Below are 19,638 nucleotides of genomic sequence, written 5' to 3'. Positions count from 1 at the left end.
AAGATATATACATATATAAGTAATGGATTTAATGATGAAAAAGGTCAATAATATGTTTAATAATCAAGAATTTAAATAAGTGACTCATTTCAAATGTGATCACTAAGAGGTCTTAACAATGACAACTGAAAATAATCTTTGATGAATAGTGAAAATATGAAGTCCTAATAATCCAAATAAAATAAAAGATTTAAACAAATAGGCTGAGGGTGGGGGAGTTAATTATTGAGCTCTGAGTTTTTCAACCAAGTAGTAGATGATGTATATATTAATCTAAATTCATAACAAGAGGATATTTAAAGTTATTTGACAAAACTGGCCATACTATTTACCACATTCAAACAGTAAGGACTAAACCGTTTTAAGTGTACTGTAAAAAAAAAAAAACAAAACCCAGGAATGTGTGAACTTGAAAGTTTCATGGTTTTTGGCTTTTTTTTAAAACAGTGGCAGGGAATGACTGAATACAGTCCTACTGAGCCATACACAGGTCTCAGAAGTCTCATGTAACCTACACTGTTCAAAGAAATTGTTTGTATATTATAAACAAAAATTTTAAAATGTTTACTTTTCCATCAGATTTGTCTCAACATATATTTTACACGTCCATACACAGTAACTACTTCTCTTTGATGTGGTGGTGTCTCACATATGCAAGACACTGTGCTACATCCTGGCCATGTACTTTATTCACTTTAAGGCATGTTGTGTTACTAATAATCCTTTACTGATAAACATTTAGTTTTCCTGTGTAATTTTATAATACAGGAAATTCTCATTTCACTATTTTTTTTTTTTGTTGGAGAATCATTTTAATGGAGCTATACAGCTTTTAGTTCAATAAATGGATCTGCTATATCTGGATATCAGTAGATACTATTACTTAGGACTCATTTTTAAGCAATAGAAACCCAACTCAAAGTAACATTAAGCAAAAACAGGTATTTATTGTTTCACATAACTGAAAAGTCCAGGGGATATTAGCTTCAGGCACGGTTGGATCCAGGGGCACATTGTCATCAAGACTCAAAATGTCTCCATCATTTGGCTCTGCATTCCTCTGCACTGGCTTTGATCTTGGACTGGCTGATTTGACATGGTGAGCCCACTGGTTTGAGCTTCTCAGTCTACAAAGCTAAGTAACCTCAGTAAAGAGTTTCTGCGTTTCTCCTCTGCAGTTCAGTAAAACTCTTAGCTGAGTTATCACTGGACCAACTTGAATCCCTGAACCAATCACTAGCTGATCAATCAAGTCTGAATTACATGTTCACCCATAAAGACCAAGGTTGGGTATGACTGTCTGAACAACATGGACCAAAAAACAGGGAGGTGGTTCCAAGAAACATCAGGGAGCTGCAACAAAGAGATGGAATGGACATCAAAATGACTGATGTCAAAGAGAAGACAAGATACTGTAAAAAGTGTGATCTTTGCTCAGAAAGTTTAAGGGTGACAGCTGCACTGTTATTTGTTGAGGATTAAATTATTTGGAAAAACCCATTACCAGGAATGTTGTTCCTATCTTCAAAAAGCCTGCAATCCACTTGAATGGAATAGCACACCCAATGGTACTGGGTGTTACAATAGTGTCAACATAAGTTCAGTGGTCATAAGTCTGAAAAAGCCCAAATGTCTTGCTGATGTGAAGCAGGACAATGAACTTCCCAATGGCAGGGTCCTGTGAGGTTAAGTCAGTGGTAAATTTTAAATTCAGTGAAAAACTTCTTGTGTTCCTTTCAGTCTTATGCCAAGTCAAACCGGTACCTTTCTGCAAGTTCTGGTAAATCAGATTCGTTTCTGTATTATTGCAGTAGAGAGGAATGGTACTTTTGGTTTCCTTTAGATCTGGCAGTCAGGATCTGAGGTGCTGAAAATTATCAAATGTAGACAGAGTACAAATATCCTCTGCATTTAAAAAAAAAGTTGCTGGTCAAGGAGCTTATAGTATTGTCCTTTCCTATTGTGAATAGTGGGGTGAGGTGCAGGTTGCTTCTGTATAAAACTCGTTGGTGGAACTGTGTATAAGTTTGATTGAAATTAGTCATAGTCTCAGGCAGCCATTTTGATTGCAGCCACGTGTCAAAAAAGGGAGGTCTGGACTGAGTAGAGGCAAGAAAGATACCTTTAGCAGGGCTTAATAAAAGGTCAGTATATGATGGGGAGAACAGACAAATTAATGTTGAAATTCTAGTTTTTCCTGAGTACTCCAGGATTAGTCCACAGGATCTGTATAATTTTCTAATCCTAGGTGTTATTTTCCAGCTCGTGTGTCCAAGAATTTCAGTCCAAGGCAAGGATCTATCCTCAATTCAGACAAAACTTTCTTGTTGGTGCCTATGCTACATCTGGGAGCATTTAGGTTGAGAGGCAGGTTCACCAAGGTTAGCCCTACTTTCTTTGGTAATGAAATCTTCAGTTTCTGTAACTCAGCCCATCTCCAAGAAACAAATCAAGACCTCAGTTGGTTGAACAGTGCTGCTGACTCAAGATAAATTCTGAGGAATGGAGACAGTAGCTAAGATTCTAGGTTTTTGAGTATTAGGCTTTGCTTTTTCAACCATCCATTCTTGTACACAGCATATATTAGATTCTTGAACAAATGATCCTCCTCACCTTAAGTCCCTCATTTTGTCTGAGGGTTGACAGGAATAAAGGGAATGTCTGGCAGTGTCAAAGTCTTTCTGTAAAAATTCAGGAGAAAGAGAATCAAGCTGACTTTTTGAAGACAGTAGAAATATCGTGTTTGTAGTAACTTTTTTTCTTTACAAATAATTGTTGCAACATAAGCAGGTCTAGTCAGATTCTTTGAGTGTGAGCAGGCTAGAGTAATCTGAGGCCTTGTAGTCTGTAGAGGAATCATGTAACTAAAATGTGTTGAGAAGCTAGGAGATGGCAAAAAAAAAAAAAACAAACCAAAAAAAACAAACCATTCCTAATGTTTAACCAGTGCATTCATTAAAGTAGTTGAGGACAGTTGGCCTTTACTTAAATTGACCATGAAGGAATGACATTTCCTCACAACACAAATTGAAGTATACTTGACACACTCTGGTGTGAGAATTCATGAATCAAATCCTTTCTGCAGAAACAGGTTGAATGCCTGAGTATCTCATGGCAATGAATGAAGCTGGCCACTCTGAAATCAGTGTAAAACAACAGTATTCAGACAGATGAAATTCCATTAAAAGGGTCTTATGACATTTGGAGCAGCAGCAGGAAAAGTAAATCTGATAAAATCCTTAGCTGCAGGCTTTGTAGATTTTTTTCAAGTCAGTATACAATTCCTATGAAAAAAGTAACTTGGTAATGCAATTTGGTACGCTCAGTAAGTTATCATAGTTTATTCAAAGGGTCTACCTCCAAATATTCCTACTAACACCTACAGCCGATGGTATCAGACATCAAAAGACCCATTTTAAAATTGTCACATTTTAAATTACATACATGAGAAAGGATGTTCAAAGATTGTCTCTTCTGGATCCAGTGTTACATGTAGTTTTCAAACATTTGAAGTACAGAAGATATGCCAGGGTTAGAGAAACTGTTTTAACTTTGAGAAAAGATTACTAGCTCCATTTACCCAGGAGACAGCAGTTAAACTGGGGGAAAAAAAAAACTGAAAAACAAAAACCCAACAACCAAGAAGCAGTTCAACTGCCACTGGTTGTTATAGTGATTTATAGTTTCAGAATAAGATAAATGGTAATCTGGTATCCCTTTCAGATAATGTTGCCAGTACTTTGATATGATTTTGTAGTTAATGGTTCTCCTTTGCACAGAGTACCATGGCAGATGATGGTCCAATGTATAAGTTGATCTAGTATGGCCTCAATGTGCATCATAACATGGTGATTCAGGTACCAAGGAAAATCAAGATTTCAGTCATATTTCAAGTACCACTAGAGTATCTGTGAAAGAGGTTGCTTAAGCGAGGTTGTCAGTGTAGAGTACGTATAAACTGCTCTCTAGCTAGATCTGATGCCCTGAATCAAGTCCATTTGTGGGTAGAAGGTTGTTAATCTGAATTTATTTGATATCACTTTCAGTCCATGACTACCACTGGGGGTGGGGGTAGTGTGTCAAAGACATACCCATATTCTTGCCTTAATTCTGAACCTGCATACAGAAAGTACTCCTAAGAATGTTCAGTGTCAACTGATGTTCAGATACAGGTCAAATATATTGTTGCCTAGGGCAGGGATTTTCAAAGTGTGTTCTGCAGCACTCTAGACGTTGTGGTTTCTCCTTAGGGTTCAACCAAGGTGGTGATAGATGCTTGTGACAGGTTTCAGGCCCCCACTTCTGCTTCATCCATAGCAGCTTCACTTTTACTTTGGGCTTCCACATAGCTTTCATTCAATGGGCTTCATGGCCACAAAGCCTTTGGAAAAGCAATGATCTAAGAATAAGCTGTTCACAAAATGCTGAAATACAAAAAACGGGTCACAGAAACTGTGAGCAAAGTCTGTGGTCAGCTAAGGTGTTTTTCTACTACTCTTTCCCTAATGTGGGCCACATTACAGAATGATGAAATTAATGTTCAGTCTGCTATAAAATTGAATCATTTGAAATTAGATGCAAATGATTTAGAAAACAAGGTTATTACTGGTATTAGGTGACAGCACTAGGGTTCTTGCAGTCAGCATACAGCTGTAAAATGCATTTAATTCTAAGTACTATTCCAGTAAGTCCAAGGATGGAGGAACTTTCTTCAAGCATATAGCTAACATCTCAATGGGCCACTCAAATTCTAAGAAAGAAAATATTGTCTTCTTTGTCACCCTACATTGCCCTTATCTTTCCAATCTCACCCACCTGAGAATACTTTAAAACAGAATTAAAGCAAAATTCTACAAAGTATGCAATCTAGGGGCAGAATAAACATTCCTAGTGTCCCTCCTGTTCTCTCTTCCCATGCAATTCCATGTCTTTTACAGATGACAGGAAATAAAATGGTTAAGACACGGGACTCAGAAAATATGCCAAGCAGCTAAACAATAAGGTAAAATAAAGGGGGACGGAAGGGGTTTCAGATGTTATTCTTGGGTCTCCAGAGCAATATGTTGGCAACCAAGAAACACTGGCTATAATGCTCTACAGCAATATCTCTATGAAAGAGTGTTGCAAAAAGAACATTCTGTGCTTGATGAAACTTAGGACATAATGGGTTAAAGAGCTACATGAGGCTCTTTGTTGTAAGCCCTCTGAGATTCATTACACTATACTGTATCATGATGCGGGAGGACACATTTTACAGTATTTTATCAAATTACTGAACTGAAGCTTGCTACATGATATGGCTGGCATATATCATATATCCACACATGTAAACAGTACTACTCTATTTTATGTAAATATTAACTTGAGGCTAGATTTAAGTTCTTGATGTTCAATACACTGAGACTTAAAAATAAAAGACATGACACAAACAGGGAACTCTAATCAAACAGGCAATCTTTGGGAAGACCATCAAAAATGGCTGAAAATAATCTTAAAGCAGTTATTTCTTTCATTTTGGACAGACTTGTCAGATAAACTCCTGCATGGGACAATCTATCAGCATGGAGACAATCTGTTCCTAAACCATGAAATTCTAATCAGTTATCACCAGATTACATGATACACTGAGGGCACCGAAAACAGGAAACTGGACATTTGCCTTGGTTTTCTAATCTCTAATCATTTAACACTGCAGAAAAAGTAGAGGCTAAGTCAATACTAAGGAGAGTACTGGACTGGGAGTCAGAAGGCAAGGACTGGCCTCTATCATTTTATAGCTGTATCACCTTGGATAACCTTTAAAATTTGTTTCTTCATTTGCAAAAAGGATCATACTTTGTTAACTTGACAATAGGGATTAATGCATGTAAAAGTGCTTGAAAACTGTAAAGTGCTATATAAACATAAGGGATTACCATACAGGTTCTACCTGGATTTGTCAAGAAGCCTTTTCGGGAATCTGATTGGAGCTTTGTGAGATGCTGTTAGATTAAGGGATTCCTTGGTAGAATTTCTTAATTTGTGTGAAAAGTTCTGGTTCCTGAGTAATCCCAAAGAAGATGCTATGAGGAGTTCACTGTGTCATTGTCTCAATCCCAATGGGTCTGAACATTTGCTTACTCATTCAGTGGGCTACTACATATTTGAAGTAGAAAAAGAATAAGGTCGAGTGACCTTGCTGGGATCCTAGACACTTCATGAACTTCAAAATTTGAAATTGTGGGTGTTGTCCAATGTTGTTCTCAAACAGATGTTGCCATTCTTCAGACAGTGTTGATCACTACAAATCCCCTGGTCCAAACTGGTGTGTCTCTGAAACTTTAATTCAAACAATGAAATGCACTATCAGGGAACAAACTGGGCCTGGTTGTGATAAAACAGCTTCAACTATTTGGCTTGAATTTAACTTCACTATAAAGGGCTGTGCTCAATCTGGGTAGGACAGGAGTGGAGATGAAGGCCACATCACGATGGCTGAATGCCTCTTGGTTCACAGTGGTCCACTGGAAAGATGTCTTCTTCAGTAGTAAGGTGGTAGTAGTCACCACGGGCAAAAGTCCAGGTACCAGAACTGTAGGCTGATGGAACAGCACAAGGAAGGTAGTCAGATGATCCAGGTGAACACTCAGCAATCAGGAGGCACAGGACTGAAAAGGACAAGGACAAAACAGATAAAGTAACAAATGCATGAAACTACAAACACAGGACTCTTAATACCAGAGTGGCTTTTCTATTAGTGCATCAGCTGCTGCCAGATGATAAATGGGACTGGGGGTATCATATCAGTCATAAGAACAGAATGTTCTGGCAAAGGATGTTTCCTGACTCTTGAGAGCAAGTTGTCATAGCAAAGAGGAACTGCCCTAAGTCTCAAACTCTTGGAGCAATTTGATCTGCTGGGCTGGGAAGGAGGAAATGAATCCACAGGTAGCATGAAAAGAATGGAGATACAAATTTATAAACCAAAACCAAAACATTGTTCTTTCTTATTTTCCAATGACTTCCTCAAACTCTCATGAACATTTTCTTTTAAAAATCATCTTTCACTTTAGCAAGATTTTATCTTGAGTGGTAGAAAGTAAGGTATCCACAAAATACTGTTATGATTCTAGCAACCCTCTATAACTCCCTATTAGTTTTTCTTTATATTTGAGGCTTCCCCAAGTCTTTTAAAGTTTAGAATTAAAAAACAAGGTGCCAAGGAAAAATCTCAAAGAAACAGAGAACAAACTTTGCAGGTATGAGGCCCAAGTTCCATGCCCAACAGTTCATGGTACCCTAGCACTGCTGGAAGCAGCCTTGAGCACTAAGTTAGAAGCAGTTCCCAAACACCATCAAGGTGTGGTCCAAAACAAGCAACCTAACAAAAAAAAGCACCACAAAACCCAACAAATAGGAAATAAGGCCTATATGTCAAGTCTTTGCTTCTCATTAATAATCAGGTTATCACTCAGATTAGGCCAACACTGAGCATGTATTCTCATAGTCTGCTCTCTAAATTCTTCCTTTCTATACACTCTATACACTTCCTTAAATACACTGGCAAATGTCAAAGATTAACAGAAAGGCCTTTGCTGAGAGCAAATGCAATGTACTCAAAACTATTTTACAAGGTAAATAAAGGTAGGGGGGAAAAAAAGGTAACAAATCACAAGTCTGAAAGCAAGTTACTTATGGTTAAGAGACTCATGGAGATCAGAGAATCTAAATTGGTTATTTAGAAGATGGCAGAATTTTGACAGATAAAGAACCAGAAAAGGCACTCTGGGTTAAGGAAGAGAGCATGAACAGAGAGAGTACAGAGATAATAAAAAATTAAGGCATTTTGGAAAATGGCAAGTACCGTAGTTCACTTTGGATGGAGCGTTGCCAGTTTGTACTGAGGGTCTGGCAGACATTCGCATCTTCCAATTCCCAGTAACAGTGTGAGTGGCAGTGTTTGCTCAGGCGTTGCCTCTTTTCTCAAGCAAGATCAAAATTGAAAATATCCAGCGCTCCACAGCTCCTGCCACATCCTGATAAGCTCTTCCAGGTCCAGTTCTTGATACTCTGGAGTCAATGCCGTGGTCACAATGAATATCCGCTGCTCCAGCTAGTGCAGAACATGGCGGCAGCAAAACCCTTTCAACAACCTATTCCGGACATCTCATGTTTTGTCACAGAATTTCAAGCTTTGGCTTCCAGTTGGTTTTTTCCCCTCCTTTCTCCCAACAAAAACATCTTATCAACAGTCATAAGGTTCTTTTGAGGTACGACCAGATTTAATTACAATGCGCTAAAAGACCAACAAAGTTTTCTCACAGTCATTTCTCTGGAAGCGAGATCAATCGTCTCTGCCCTTGAAGGAAAAGTCAACTGATTTTTCAGACATTTGTATGAAACAGCAGAACTGGTTAGCAACCAGACAGAATACACTTAAATGTGTTTGTATTCACTTGCTTAGAGCTTTACCACTGATAAGCACCACTCCACAAGACAAAAATGTTTGAAATCCGACAGTTCAAACATTTCTATAGTGTTTACTGGATAATGGCCCTGGAATTTGATATAAGCAGCTGACAATTAACAAAGAAGCAAAAAACTGGCATTTTGGCCATTTTAGTAACACACTTGCAAGCAACTGGAACAAGGCAGGGCAGGAAATATTTTTAACACTTCAAATCTACTGATTCTGAGGCTCAGTAGTTCTAATACAACTTTCAAGAATGTTAACCTTCAATTAGTAAAGACAATCCCCTCCCCAGCATCTTCAGGAATACCACGACTGGTTCCATCTGTTCAAGTAAGCCAGCTTGCAGATTATCCACCTGCACCATTAATTATCTGGACTTGGCAGCACCATTTACAATTAAGTCTGTTCACGATCAACCATACAGACTAGGTTTACAAAGCAGGAGAGCAAGTAACAGATGGCAACAGTGAAAAATGGTCAGCGAACAAGGAAAATCATTAGGCACCAGTATAAGCAGCGGAAAACAAAGTTGCTGGGTCAACGATGAAATCGGCTTCTTGACAGAGAAAAATATCCACTCTAGTTTTAGCTGCTCTATATTGGGTGCCACTGTACCACCATATGCACCAGCCACCCCTCAGGCACCCCATGGTGAAAGCCAAGGACTCAGAACAGAAACCAAGTAGTGGAGTGTTATTACCCCAACATCCATTATGCATAGAACAGCTCACATATCTCAGGGATTCAAACAGGGGCTTCATAAATTGGTTGTAAAGGGTCCCAAATGACATCTTAAGCCTCAGTTTCCTCCCTGTGGCGTAAAGGAATTGTGGGTCTCAACTCTTTGGGGCCTCAGCCCCCCCCCTTGAAAACTTGCTGGCCAAGAATCCTCATTTCCCCGCCCCCCCTCAGATGCACCTCCCCACTAACTGCTGCACCTGATTCTAGGGGATCCGAGGTTCTCCAATCGAAGGACTGGGCCTTTGCTTAAGTTTTCTTATAAAAGGAAAAACACACACACACACAAACGAACGATATCATCCCCTACGCACACCGGCGCTTCAGAGATTTCAAAGCGCTGTCAATCCCACAAATATCGAGAGGCAGAGGAGGAAACTGAGGCGCAAATTAAAGAGTGACTTGCTTAAGGTCACTCGGCCAGCTGGTGGCTAGGCCCGGAAGCAAACCCAGCTCTTCCGACTCCGAAGCTTGTCTCCCCACCCCGGAGCTGCCGCCAGAGCTGCCGGCCCTCACTAAGGCGGCATGAGGAGGAAAAGGCAAAGGAGGAAGCCCACCACCAACCATCCTCCGGCCCCTTCTTGGCCCAACTGGGTCCTAGCAGGCCCCGAGGGGTGGCGCCAGGCCTCCAGGCCGGCCGCCGCGGCCCCCGCCTCCCCAGCCGCGCCAAATCCCGCCGCCGCCGCTGCCGCCGCCTCCCCGGGAGCGGGGCGGAGCAGCTGCCCGCCGCCGCCGACCACCCGGACGACTCCTCGTCGAATAGCAAACGCATAGGCCGCCGCCCGAGTTCTGCGTACGAGAAGAAAGACTCGGCGCGAGCGCCAACGGCCACCGGGCGCGCGCCGCGGCGGCCGGGCCTGCGCCCCTAGAGCTGGATGCCAGAGCAGGAGAAAGAGCCGCCAACCGATCGCTCGATCGACCGCGCGCCCGCTCCTTCGCCCTACCAGACCGGGGAGGGGGGGAGGGCGCGCCAGGGCTTCTTCGAGTTAGGGGCCTGACTCCCCGGCGATGAGACAAGATGGCTCCTCCGGTCCGCACCTCAGCTACCGTCCCGGCTGCGTCGCTCGGCCCGCCCCCGGTACTGTTTCTTTAAATGGCGGAGAGGGTCAGGAAAGCCGGAAGAGAGGCGCGCGCCCTCACGTGATAGGGGCGGACCGACTAACAAGATCCGGTCACGTGGACGCGCGATTTCCCCGCCAATCAGGAGGCGTGGCAGCAGGGCGGGGGCGGGAGGAGTTGCTGCGCTTTGATTGGCTAGATGGACCACGGAGGCCTCGGGGGTTTGGGGCGTCGGGGAGTGCGCGAGGCGTTCCAGGCTGTGTGCGGTAGCGGAGACAAAGCGGTGGCTTTGGCGGCTGCGGTAGCGGCGGCAGCGAAGCCCTGAACACCGAATCGCGTGGCGTAGAATCCTGTCACTATTTCATCCTGAGCGGCGCGCGGCGACTGGTCGGTTTCGTGGCGGCGGCGGCGGCGGCGGCAGAGCGGCGGCAGCACATGGTTCCAAGAGCGCGCTGGGGTTGTTGGGTTCCAATTCCGCGGGGAGGGACAAAGGCAGTTGCGAGCGCCGGGCAACGCCCGGTGGGGTGGTGCTCTCGCCACTGCCCTCGGTCTGGGTTTTAAAAAACTGGGACTAACTCCTCTTCGTGAGAAGGAGGCCAGGGACGAGGCCCGAAAGGGCCTGAGGCTGACGCCGTTGTCGGAGGGGGGTGGGGGAGGGGCGCCGCCCGCCTGAGGTGATTTGGGCGGGTCAGTTCTGAGGCGTTTTAGTGGGTCGGTGAGGTAATTGGAGTCTTCTCTCTTGAGGAGATTGGGGCAAGCCAGGTTCTGTGGGCTCTGGAAAGAATTCGGCCAACCGCTCATAGGCGGCCTTTGGGGCGGTGAAGCCGGAAATATCGCCGTATGTGTGCCATCGACCTCATGGTCTCCAGGCTGGCCTGTTTAAGGAGCATTGGTGGTGAAGACAAGGGCGAATGAATAGTTTTATGACAAATTAGTGCAATTTCCGGTTGGTCAGTTTGTGGATTGGTATATTTCTTGACCGAAACCTAAAAAGAATACTGGAAGAGTGAAGATGGAGTCCTGATAAAACCTCCAGGAACAGGATCATCTACTGTAAGACCACATTCAACTTACTGAACGAATCGCACCTTCGCGCTGAAGCTCCCTGAGGCTACAGATTTATGATATAATTCTTTTCACAAATACAGCATCAGAACCATTGAGATTCTGAAGAATTCAATTATATTTTAGCCACCTCTGAATATAATTTGGACAGACATTAGGTAGCCATTAACTGTAAGCACAGACCGCTCATTTACTGGAAGGAACCCTGGAAAATCCAGATAAAGTTTTATATCCCAGTTCGTGGGTGAAGGCCAGAAGACCTCCCTGCACTCATGGCTTTCTCAAATTACAGCAGTTTGAATCGTGCCCAGCTAACCTTTGAGTATCTGCATACCAATTCGTAAGTATTGTAGGTCACCCATAATGCATTCCTATTAATCCAGAGATCCTTTCCCCAGGAGATTCTGCTCTTTATTTCCATTTCTTGGGACTGTGACATTGGATGGATGAGTCTTGAGCTCAGGATTGAAGAACTGAGATCAGTGAATTTGTTGCTAATCCAGAAGAATATGATCTTCGTTTATCAGATCAAAATTTAGTTGATCAATTATTTGAAGTCAATATATTATTTCAAGTGCTAGGAGTTCGTCAAGTACTGTTCTTTGGATCACCGCAAATTGGACCATTATATGATCAACTGTTTTCCTTCTTTAGCGACAACAGCTGAAACAGTTGGGTTATAAGAAATCTTTTCTTTCTAGCAAAACCCAAACAGAAAGAAGACATATTTTTGTCTTTTGGGCTACACCCTGCTATATGCCAGGCTTATACCTGGCTGTGCTCAGGGATCACTCAGGGCCGGTACCCAGAGGACCGACCATAGGCAATATGGGCATCAAACCTTGATCAGGATCATGCAAGGCAAACACCTTAATCCCTGTATACTAGCCTCTGAGAAGGAAGACATGTAAATGATAACTTTTGAGAAGAATTTTTTTTTTTGCTTTTTGGGTCACACCCAGCGATGCTCAGGGATTACTCCTGGCTTTGCACTCAGGAATTGCTCCGGCAGTGCTTGGGGGACCATATGGGATGCCGGGGATTGAACCCAGGTCAGCCGCATGCAAGGCAAACGCCCTACCTGCTGTGCTATTGCTCCGGCCCCTTGAGAAGAAATTATTAAAGTGGCAGTATATACCCCTAATCCCGCCCGCCCCCCTCCCCCCTAGCAAGCAGTTGGCTGTATTTTTGTGGGAAATTCATCCCTACATCCAGTATACTTACTGCAAGCAAAGCAAGAATTGGCAGCTTGTTTAAACTCATGATAGTCTTTCCCTGATATGTATAAATCAGAGAACACTGTGTTCTTAAGTTTAAGAGGAAATTGCCATCACTCCACAGTTGTTCTGGAATGTTTTAGAATTAATCCTTAAAAGCTCACTGTTAGAATTAATCCTGTGGGGTTTTCGTTAGTGTTTTAGTACATTGATTTGTCTCTTTTAGTTGAAGGTGTAATTCAATCAGTAGTACTTGGAGAGGTGATGCTAACTGAGTAGTCAAGTTATCTGGAGAATTATCTTTAGGGTTGAGAACATAGGTTCCAGTTATCCAGTAATAGGATATTTATCCAATAATTATCCAAAACAGGATAATTTTTAATCTTTGAGAGTGAAGGGCATACTGTTTGTGATAATTGTAAGTTTTGTTTTTAAGTAAAGCCCAGTTAGGCAAGTGAGAATTGCAAAAGAGCTGTATTTTGTTGAGGAAGCTCTTTGAACTAGAGTTTGAGGCTAAGTATCTAGAGAGGTCATGTAGGTGAATTCAGATGCTCTGGGTGATGAGTAGAATGATGAATTAAGTCCAGCCCTAATCTCGGGCTACTTAGCTATTTGACAGTGTGGCTTTGGGCAAACCTTGGGGAATTTTTATTTGTATTTCCATATTTAGAACAAGCAACGCTCATTCACAGGTGGTTTGATAGCTGAGTTTTGTTTTTTTTCTAATCTCAGTTTTCAGGTTTTTTTTGTTTTGTTTTTCCACATCTGATTGTGTTCAGGACTTGTAGCTCTTCACTTAGAGGTTGCTCCAGGCAGGGCTTGGAGGAACCATATGGGGTGCTGAGGATCAAACGTGAGTCAGCGATGTGTAAGGCAAATACCTTACTTGCTGTACTGTATCTTTCTGTCCCTGTGTTTTCGGTTTGAAAGAGTCATATTTGAAATAAGATTGTAGGGGAATCTTTGAGGCCCCTGTGAGACTTAAGGACTTACCTACCTCTCCAAAGACTGACTTGTTAGTAATAGTTACTATGAATTGCTTCATGAAAGTCAAATTTTTGGGGGGGTCACACCTGGTAGTGCTCAGGGGATCCTCCTGGCAGTTCTCAGGGGATCATATGGGATGCTGGGGATTGAACCTAGGTTGGCCGTGTGCAAGGCAAAAGCCCTACCCACTGTGCTATTGCTCCAGCCCCCATGAAAGCCAGTTTTTGTTTTGGGGCCACACACGATACCCAGGTTCTAAATTCAGGGATCATTCCTGGCAGGGATTAGGAGATCACATGGGGTGCCAGGGATTGAACCTGGGTCTTCCATGTGCAAGGCAAGTGCCGGTGTGGAAGGCAAACACTACCTGCTGTACTATCTCTCTGCCTCCCTCCCTCCGCCCCACACGCCTCAAAATCAATTTTAAACAGTCTAATACATAGCAACCCTGCTGCTAGTGCAGGGGTTATTTTAGTTTTTTACATGACCAAACAGTCTCAGAGATGTCAAAAGTTTACAGAGCCACTGAATAACAGAGATAAAGAGATTTTTCTCGCTACTTTTAACCTATCTAGTGGTTTTTGTACATATTTGGGCAACACCTGGCAGTTCTCAGTGCTTTCCACTGGCCCACTGGCCCTCTGCTCAGGGGAAACCCCTGACAAAACACAGGAAATCAAACTGGTTGGTCAAATGCAAGGTAAATACCCTACCTTATGAACTATCTCTCCGCCTCCCTAGTTAGTGCTTTTAACTATTGGGCATTGTGCAATACTGATTCCAGTCAGTTTTATCTTCCAGAACTTGTTCTCCCTGTTTTAGTTTTATTATTTTAAAACTTTAGTTTTTGGGTTGTGGTTGTTGCTCAGAGGATAGACCACATGCCTTGCATGTGGGCAACACAAGCAAAGCCCCAATTTTTAAATTTTTTTATTTTTTGCTTTTTGGGTCACACCCAGTGATGCTCAGGGGTTACTCCTTGTGGTGCTTGGGAAACCATATGGGAGTTCGGGGATTGAACCTGGGTTGGCTGATTGCAAGGCAAACACCTTACCCGCTGCACGCTCACTCTGACCCCAACAAAACCTGTCTTTAACTTTAGTTTATTGCTCATAATTTGAGGATTGTGGGGTCCTTTCTCTATTTCTTTTGCTGTTTTATAGCTTAACAGTAAGTGGGCAAAAAAAAAAAAAGCACCTAAATTACTTAAGGAGAAGTTGGAAAATTTACTGTGAAATTAACATCTGGTGAAATGGGAACACTGCTACATGAACAAATGTTTGGGGATTAGATGAACAAAGGCTCTGGAAATTCTTAATGTTGCTCAAACTTTTGAAGTAGTCTATTTTTTTTTTCTTTTTGGGTCACACCCGGCGATGCACAGGGGTTACTCCTGGCTCATGCACTCAGGAATTACTCCTGGTGGTGCTGGGGGGACCATATGGGATGCTGGGAATCGAACCCGGGTTGGCCTCGTGCAAGGCAAATGCCCTACCCGCTGTGCTCTCGCTCCAGCACCTTGAAGTAATCTAATTTTTTAATGTGTCCAGTACTCTCAGAAGAAAATAAGAAACTGATACCAAGATAAGTTTTTGGTTATAATCAGTTTCAGAAAGCTGTGTTTGGGACCGGAGCGATAGCACAGCGGGTAGGGCGTTTGCCTTGCACGCGGCCGACCTAGGTTCGATCCCCGGCATCCCATATGGTCCCCCAAGCACCGCCAGGAGTAATTCCTGAGTGCAGAGCCAGGAGTAACCCCTGAGCATCGCTGGGTGTGACCCAAAAAAGCAAAAAAAAAAAAAAAAAAAAAAAAAGCTGTGTTTGTGTTCAGTGTTGACCTGAGTTAGAAGTTCATTATCAGAGGAACAAAAAAGGGGTGGGTGGTTTGGGGCTGTGTCCGGTGGTGCCCTAAATCCTTGCTCAGGATCACTATTGGTGGTGTACTTGATTGGGATTGAATCGAGGTCAGCTGCCAACCACTTTTGCCCATTTATTATCTCTGTGGTCCCAAATTGTTAAATTTTTATATACGAGGATTGATGTAGCTCTTGTGATTGATGCAAAGTACAGTTAAGGGAAGAGTTATCTTTAGTGTCTTTGTTATTTTAAAATTTACTTTAGGACATCTGCCCTCTAAATATATTACCTTATATTAAATTATGAAAGAAATGGTCCTTTGCTTATTTTATTGTAGACTTTCCTATAGAGCCCAGACTAGAAGGGTGGAAATCTGATGCAGTGAATAGCTAGGGAGCCAGTCAGTCTTAGAAGCTGGCTTTTTCCATTGGGCATATCAACTTCTCCAAACCTCAGTTTCTTCACTTATAAAGTGGGGCTAATTGGGCATGATTATACCAAATGATACAATGACCTCATGCATTGTAAAGCAGCATTTAAGAGATGGTGATAATTTTTAAAACAGTTTCATGTATATTATACATAAATCAAAATTTGGTCAGAGTGGTGGGAACTTGCTGTGTGTCAATCACTAGACTGATCTGGTGTCAGTCATTAAGCTGTCATTAGGCTGATAAAACCCAGGTTGGTCACTTGGAAGACCAAAACCCTATCTCTACTGTTCTTTGGCCTTTGGCCCCAGAGACTAGTTTTTTTTAAATCCTGGATTTTGCTAGGATAAGATAGGTGTAAAAGTTAAGGGTATTATAATGTGCTTTGGTTACTGGTGGTGAGTTTGTGACTGCTAGGAAGATCATGAATTATTCAGATGTTAGATTGCAGATGTAATTGATGTTTCTTATAAGTCACTGCAGAACTGAGTGGTCTGAAAGAACAGGATATTTAAGTATAAGAGGCTTGCTTTCAGTGTTATTCCCTTGTTCACTTAATTACTTGTCGAGGTCATCTGGTATTTTGGGGGTTGTTTGTGTAGTAATCAAGAAATATATCAACTCTAGAGACTTAATATTTCTTATAACATGTCCTGTTGAAAGTGGGTTCACAACTCTAAGTATATTAAAGCTATTTGAATGTAAAATGGCTATGCTAGAATTTCTCAGTTTTATTTTCTAGCCACTAAGACAATTTATTTTATCTTCATATCTAAGAAACCAATAGAAGCTATTAGTATGATGAGCTTCTGAATTAATCTTTTGGTTTAAATTCAGGCTGAATATAAATAGGTCATTTTCCTTACATAACGAGTACATTTACACATTCATCATTAAAAATGCTATGCTACTGCAAACTAGTTTTGATTAATGCAAAGATAACTTAAGAGCCACAGATTTGTTGAAGGTAAAAGGGTTTGTTAAACAACATGTATCTTTTGTCAGGTTGATCTTTCTTGGGTTACCTGCAAAAGTTTTTAGGTCCCTGAAGAAAAGAATTGCCTTTGAAATTTGTTCACATGTTTTCATTGTAAATCTTAGCAATAAACATGTGCTTTTGAATATATCTGAAAAGTAAAAATTATGCAGTAAGTTTTTGGATATTACGATTTAAAGAGAGTTATAATTTTGGTTTAGCTTTTGTTCATGGGATCTATCATTAATCAATTGACCATAATGGACATCTGTTACAAAGAGGCCCCCCCCTTTTTTTTGATCACCAAGCTGAGAAGTTCCAGTATATTTTATTTTATTTTTATTTTTTATTGAATTACCATGAGAAGAGTTACAAAGCTTTCAGGATTAAGTCTCAGTCATGCAATGATCAAACACCTATTCCAGTGCACATGTTCCACCACCAAGAACCCCAGTATACCCTCCCTCCCCCTCCCCCTCCCCACCCTGCCTGTGTGGCAGATGATTTTCCCTTTACTCTCTCTTTGATAACATTCAATTTTCGACAGAAAACCCCCTACTATTATTTGGAATTCCCCCCCCAACAATCAGACCTGCCTAAAAGGCATCATTAGATCATTTGTTTTCTATTGCTGATAATGAAGAGCATATGACGTTGCATGACTTCGAAAGCAGCTGTGCGGTTTTGGAATTCTGGTATTATAGTAATTAAGTCCAGAGGTATTTCTGCCAGCTGCTGCTGTGTTCCTAGATTGGTTTGGGTGCCTCCTAAATGGCTGTTAGGAGCAAAGGAGCTGTTCATGGGCGGCTGCTTGGGGTCTCATTTGGGCAGGGAGCAGGGAAGGGCCCCTTTTTATATGTTAGTATATCCTAAAAGTATTTGTTAGCTACTGTTTCTTTTTTCTTTTTAACCTTGTGTTTGAACCCAGGTTTCATGCACGCAAGGTTTATGCTGTAACACAGAACCATATCCTTAGCTACTACTTTTTTGGAGATAATCTGGTAGCTTACTGATGGTTGTGTGAAACAGTATTGATACTGTGTGGAACAATAAAAGGAGATTTTTTTTTTTTTTTTTTTTTTGCTTTTTTTGGATCACACCCGGCCAGTTGCTCCTGGCTCTGCACTCAGGAATTACTCCTGGTGGTGCTCAGGGGACCATATGGGATGCTGGGAATCGAACTCGGGTCGGCCGCATGCAAGGCAAACGCCCTACCCGCTGTGCTATCGCTCCAGCCCCAAGGGATTTTTTTTTGTTTTCTTTTTAGATTGCAAATGCACAAGGCTTATTTCTGAACATCATATAGAAAGTAGTTAAAAAGAGTTGTTTTTTGTTTCCCTCTGAGATTTTACTAAACTCTAAATGCCTCCTATTTTAATGTGCAGTGATCAAAATTATATGTTGCTGTGAAACAATTATTCTAATTTTGACTTGTTCTAAGGACAAAAATAAGTATCAGAATTAGTTTTACAAATTATTCATATTAATCATTTTCCTAGAAGGTTCAGCTGTGTCATTCTTTAATTCATTACCAAAGATGATAATATATATATATATATATATATATGTATTTTTTTTTTCTTCTTTTTGGGTCACACCCGGCAATGCACAGGGGTTACCTCCTGGCTTTGCACTCAGGAGTTACTCCTGGCGGTGCTCAGGGGACCATATGGGATGCTGGGAATCGAACTTGGGTCGGCCACATGCAAGGCAAACGCCCTACCCGCTGTGCTATCGCTCCAGCCCAAAGATAATATATTTTGCATCCAAGTTGTAGTCTCATTCTGACAGTGTAATTGTGTTCGTGTGTTTTTCATGAAGCTATTTCTGAGGTTTCTTAAGTTAAAGTGCTAATTTTGATATGAGGAGAATTATAGCAGAATTGACTTTTTTTGTTCGTTTTGTAATAGCACTTTAAAAATTTGTAATATAGAAAAGTACACAAAGTTTTATCATTTTAGGGTTGGTAGGAAAATAAATGAAAATTTGAGATCAATGTTAGATATAAATCAATATTAGATAAATTCTATTGCCTCCAAATCACCTTAATTTTTTAACTTTTTCCTATTTCACAGAGTATTCTATAGAAAACTGTTTTGTACATTTTTTATGCTGATAATTTGGAGAATTTAAGATGATTCCAAAGATTCTAGAGATGATTCTGTATCACTGTATCACTGTCATTCCGTTGCTCATCGATTTGCTCGATCGGGCACCAGTAACGTTTCCACTGTGAGACTTTTTTTTCTTTTTGGGTCACACCTGGGTCGGCCGCATGCAAGGCAAATGCCCTACCCGCTGTGCTATCGCTCTAGTCCCTCCATTGTGAGACTTGTGACTGTTTTTGGTATATCAAATACGCCATGGGTAGCTTGTCAGGCTCTGCCGTGTGCGTGAGATACTCTTGGTAGCTTTCTGGGCTCTCAGAGAGGAGTAGAAGAATCAAACCTGGGTCGGCCGCATGCAAGGCAAACACCGTACCATACGCTGTGATTTTTTTTTTGCTTTTCGGGTTATATCTGGTGATGCACAGGGGTTACTCCTGGCTCTGCACTCAGGAATTACTCCTGTCAGTGCTGGGGGACCATGTGGGATGCTGGGAATTGAATCTGGGTAGGCTGCATGCAAGGCACAAACACCCTGCCCACTGTGCTGTCACTCCAGACCCTGATTCTAATTATTTTTAATAATCAAGAACATGAATGTTAGGGCAGGAGAGGATAGCAGGTAGGGTTTTTGCCTTGCACATGGTTGACCCAGGATTGATCCCTAAACACTGGTCAACTAACCTGAGTTTATTTCTGGCATCCTGTATGGTACCCTCAGCCCTGCCAAGAGTGATCCCTGGCACAATAG

General features: G+C 41.8%; 2 protein-coding genes across 6 annotated transcripts in view; one reads left to right on the top strand and one right to left on the bottom strand.

Annotated features, from left to right (window-relative positions):
• Positions 1–922: 922 nt before the first annotated feature.
• On the bottom strand, positions 923–10,686 carry TUG1 (taurine up-regulated 1). Its single transcript, XM_055147139.1, has 4 exons — positions 10,607–10,686; positions 10,367–10,506; positions 7,844–10,169; positions 923–6,647 (listed from the first exon to the last, which is right to left on the bottom strand). The coding sequence occupies exons 1-3, from the start codon at positions 10,684–10,686 to the stop codon at positions 9,706–9,708; spliced, it is 684 nt and encodes a 227-aa protein (XP_055003114.1). The 3' UTR covers positions 923–6,647; positions 7,844–9,705.
• The window catches only part of MORC2 (MORC family CW-type zinc finger 2), a 49,159-nt gene continuing 39,546 nt past the window's right edge, over positions 10,026–19,638 (top strand). For 4 of the 5 annotated variants that reach the window (XM_055147533.1, XM_055147532.1, XM_055147530.1 and 1 more), the window contains exon 1: positions 10,026–11,654. In XM_055147533.1, the coding sequence (XP_055003508.1) occupies positions 11,587–11,654 (68 nt within the window). In that variant the 5' untranslated portion in view covers positions 10,026–11,586. The remainder of the gene's footprint in view (positions 11,655–19,638) is intronic. The other variant, XM_055147529.1, reaches the window with a different exon arrangement.

Source organism: Sorex araneus, chromosome 9 (assembly GCF_027595985.1).
Source record: "Sorex araneus isolate mSorAra2 chromosome 9, mSorAra2.pri, whole genome shotgun sequence".
NCBI classification, from domain to species: Eukaryota; Metazoa; Chordata; class Mammalia; order Eulipotyphla; family Soricidae; genus Sorex; species Sorex araneus.
The sequence above is the reverse complement of the archived record's forward strand: the minus strand, read 5'-3'. Positions and strand labels throughout refer to the sequence as shown.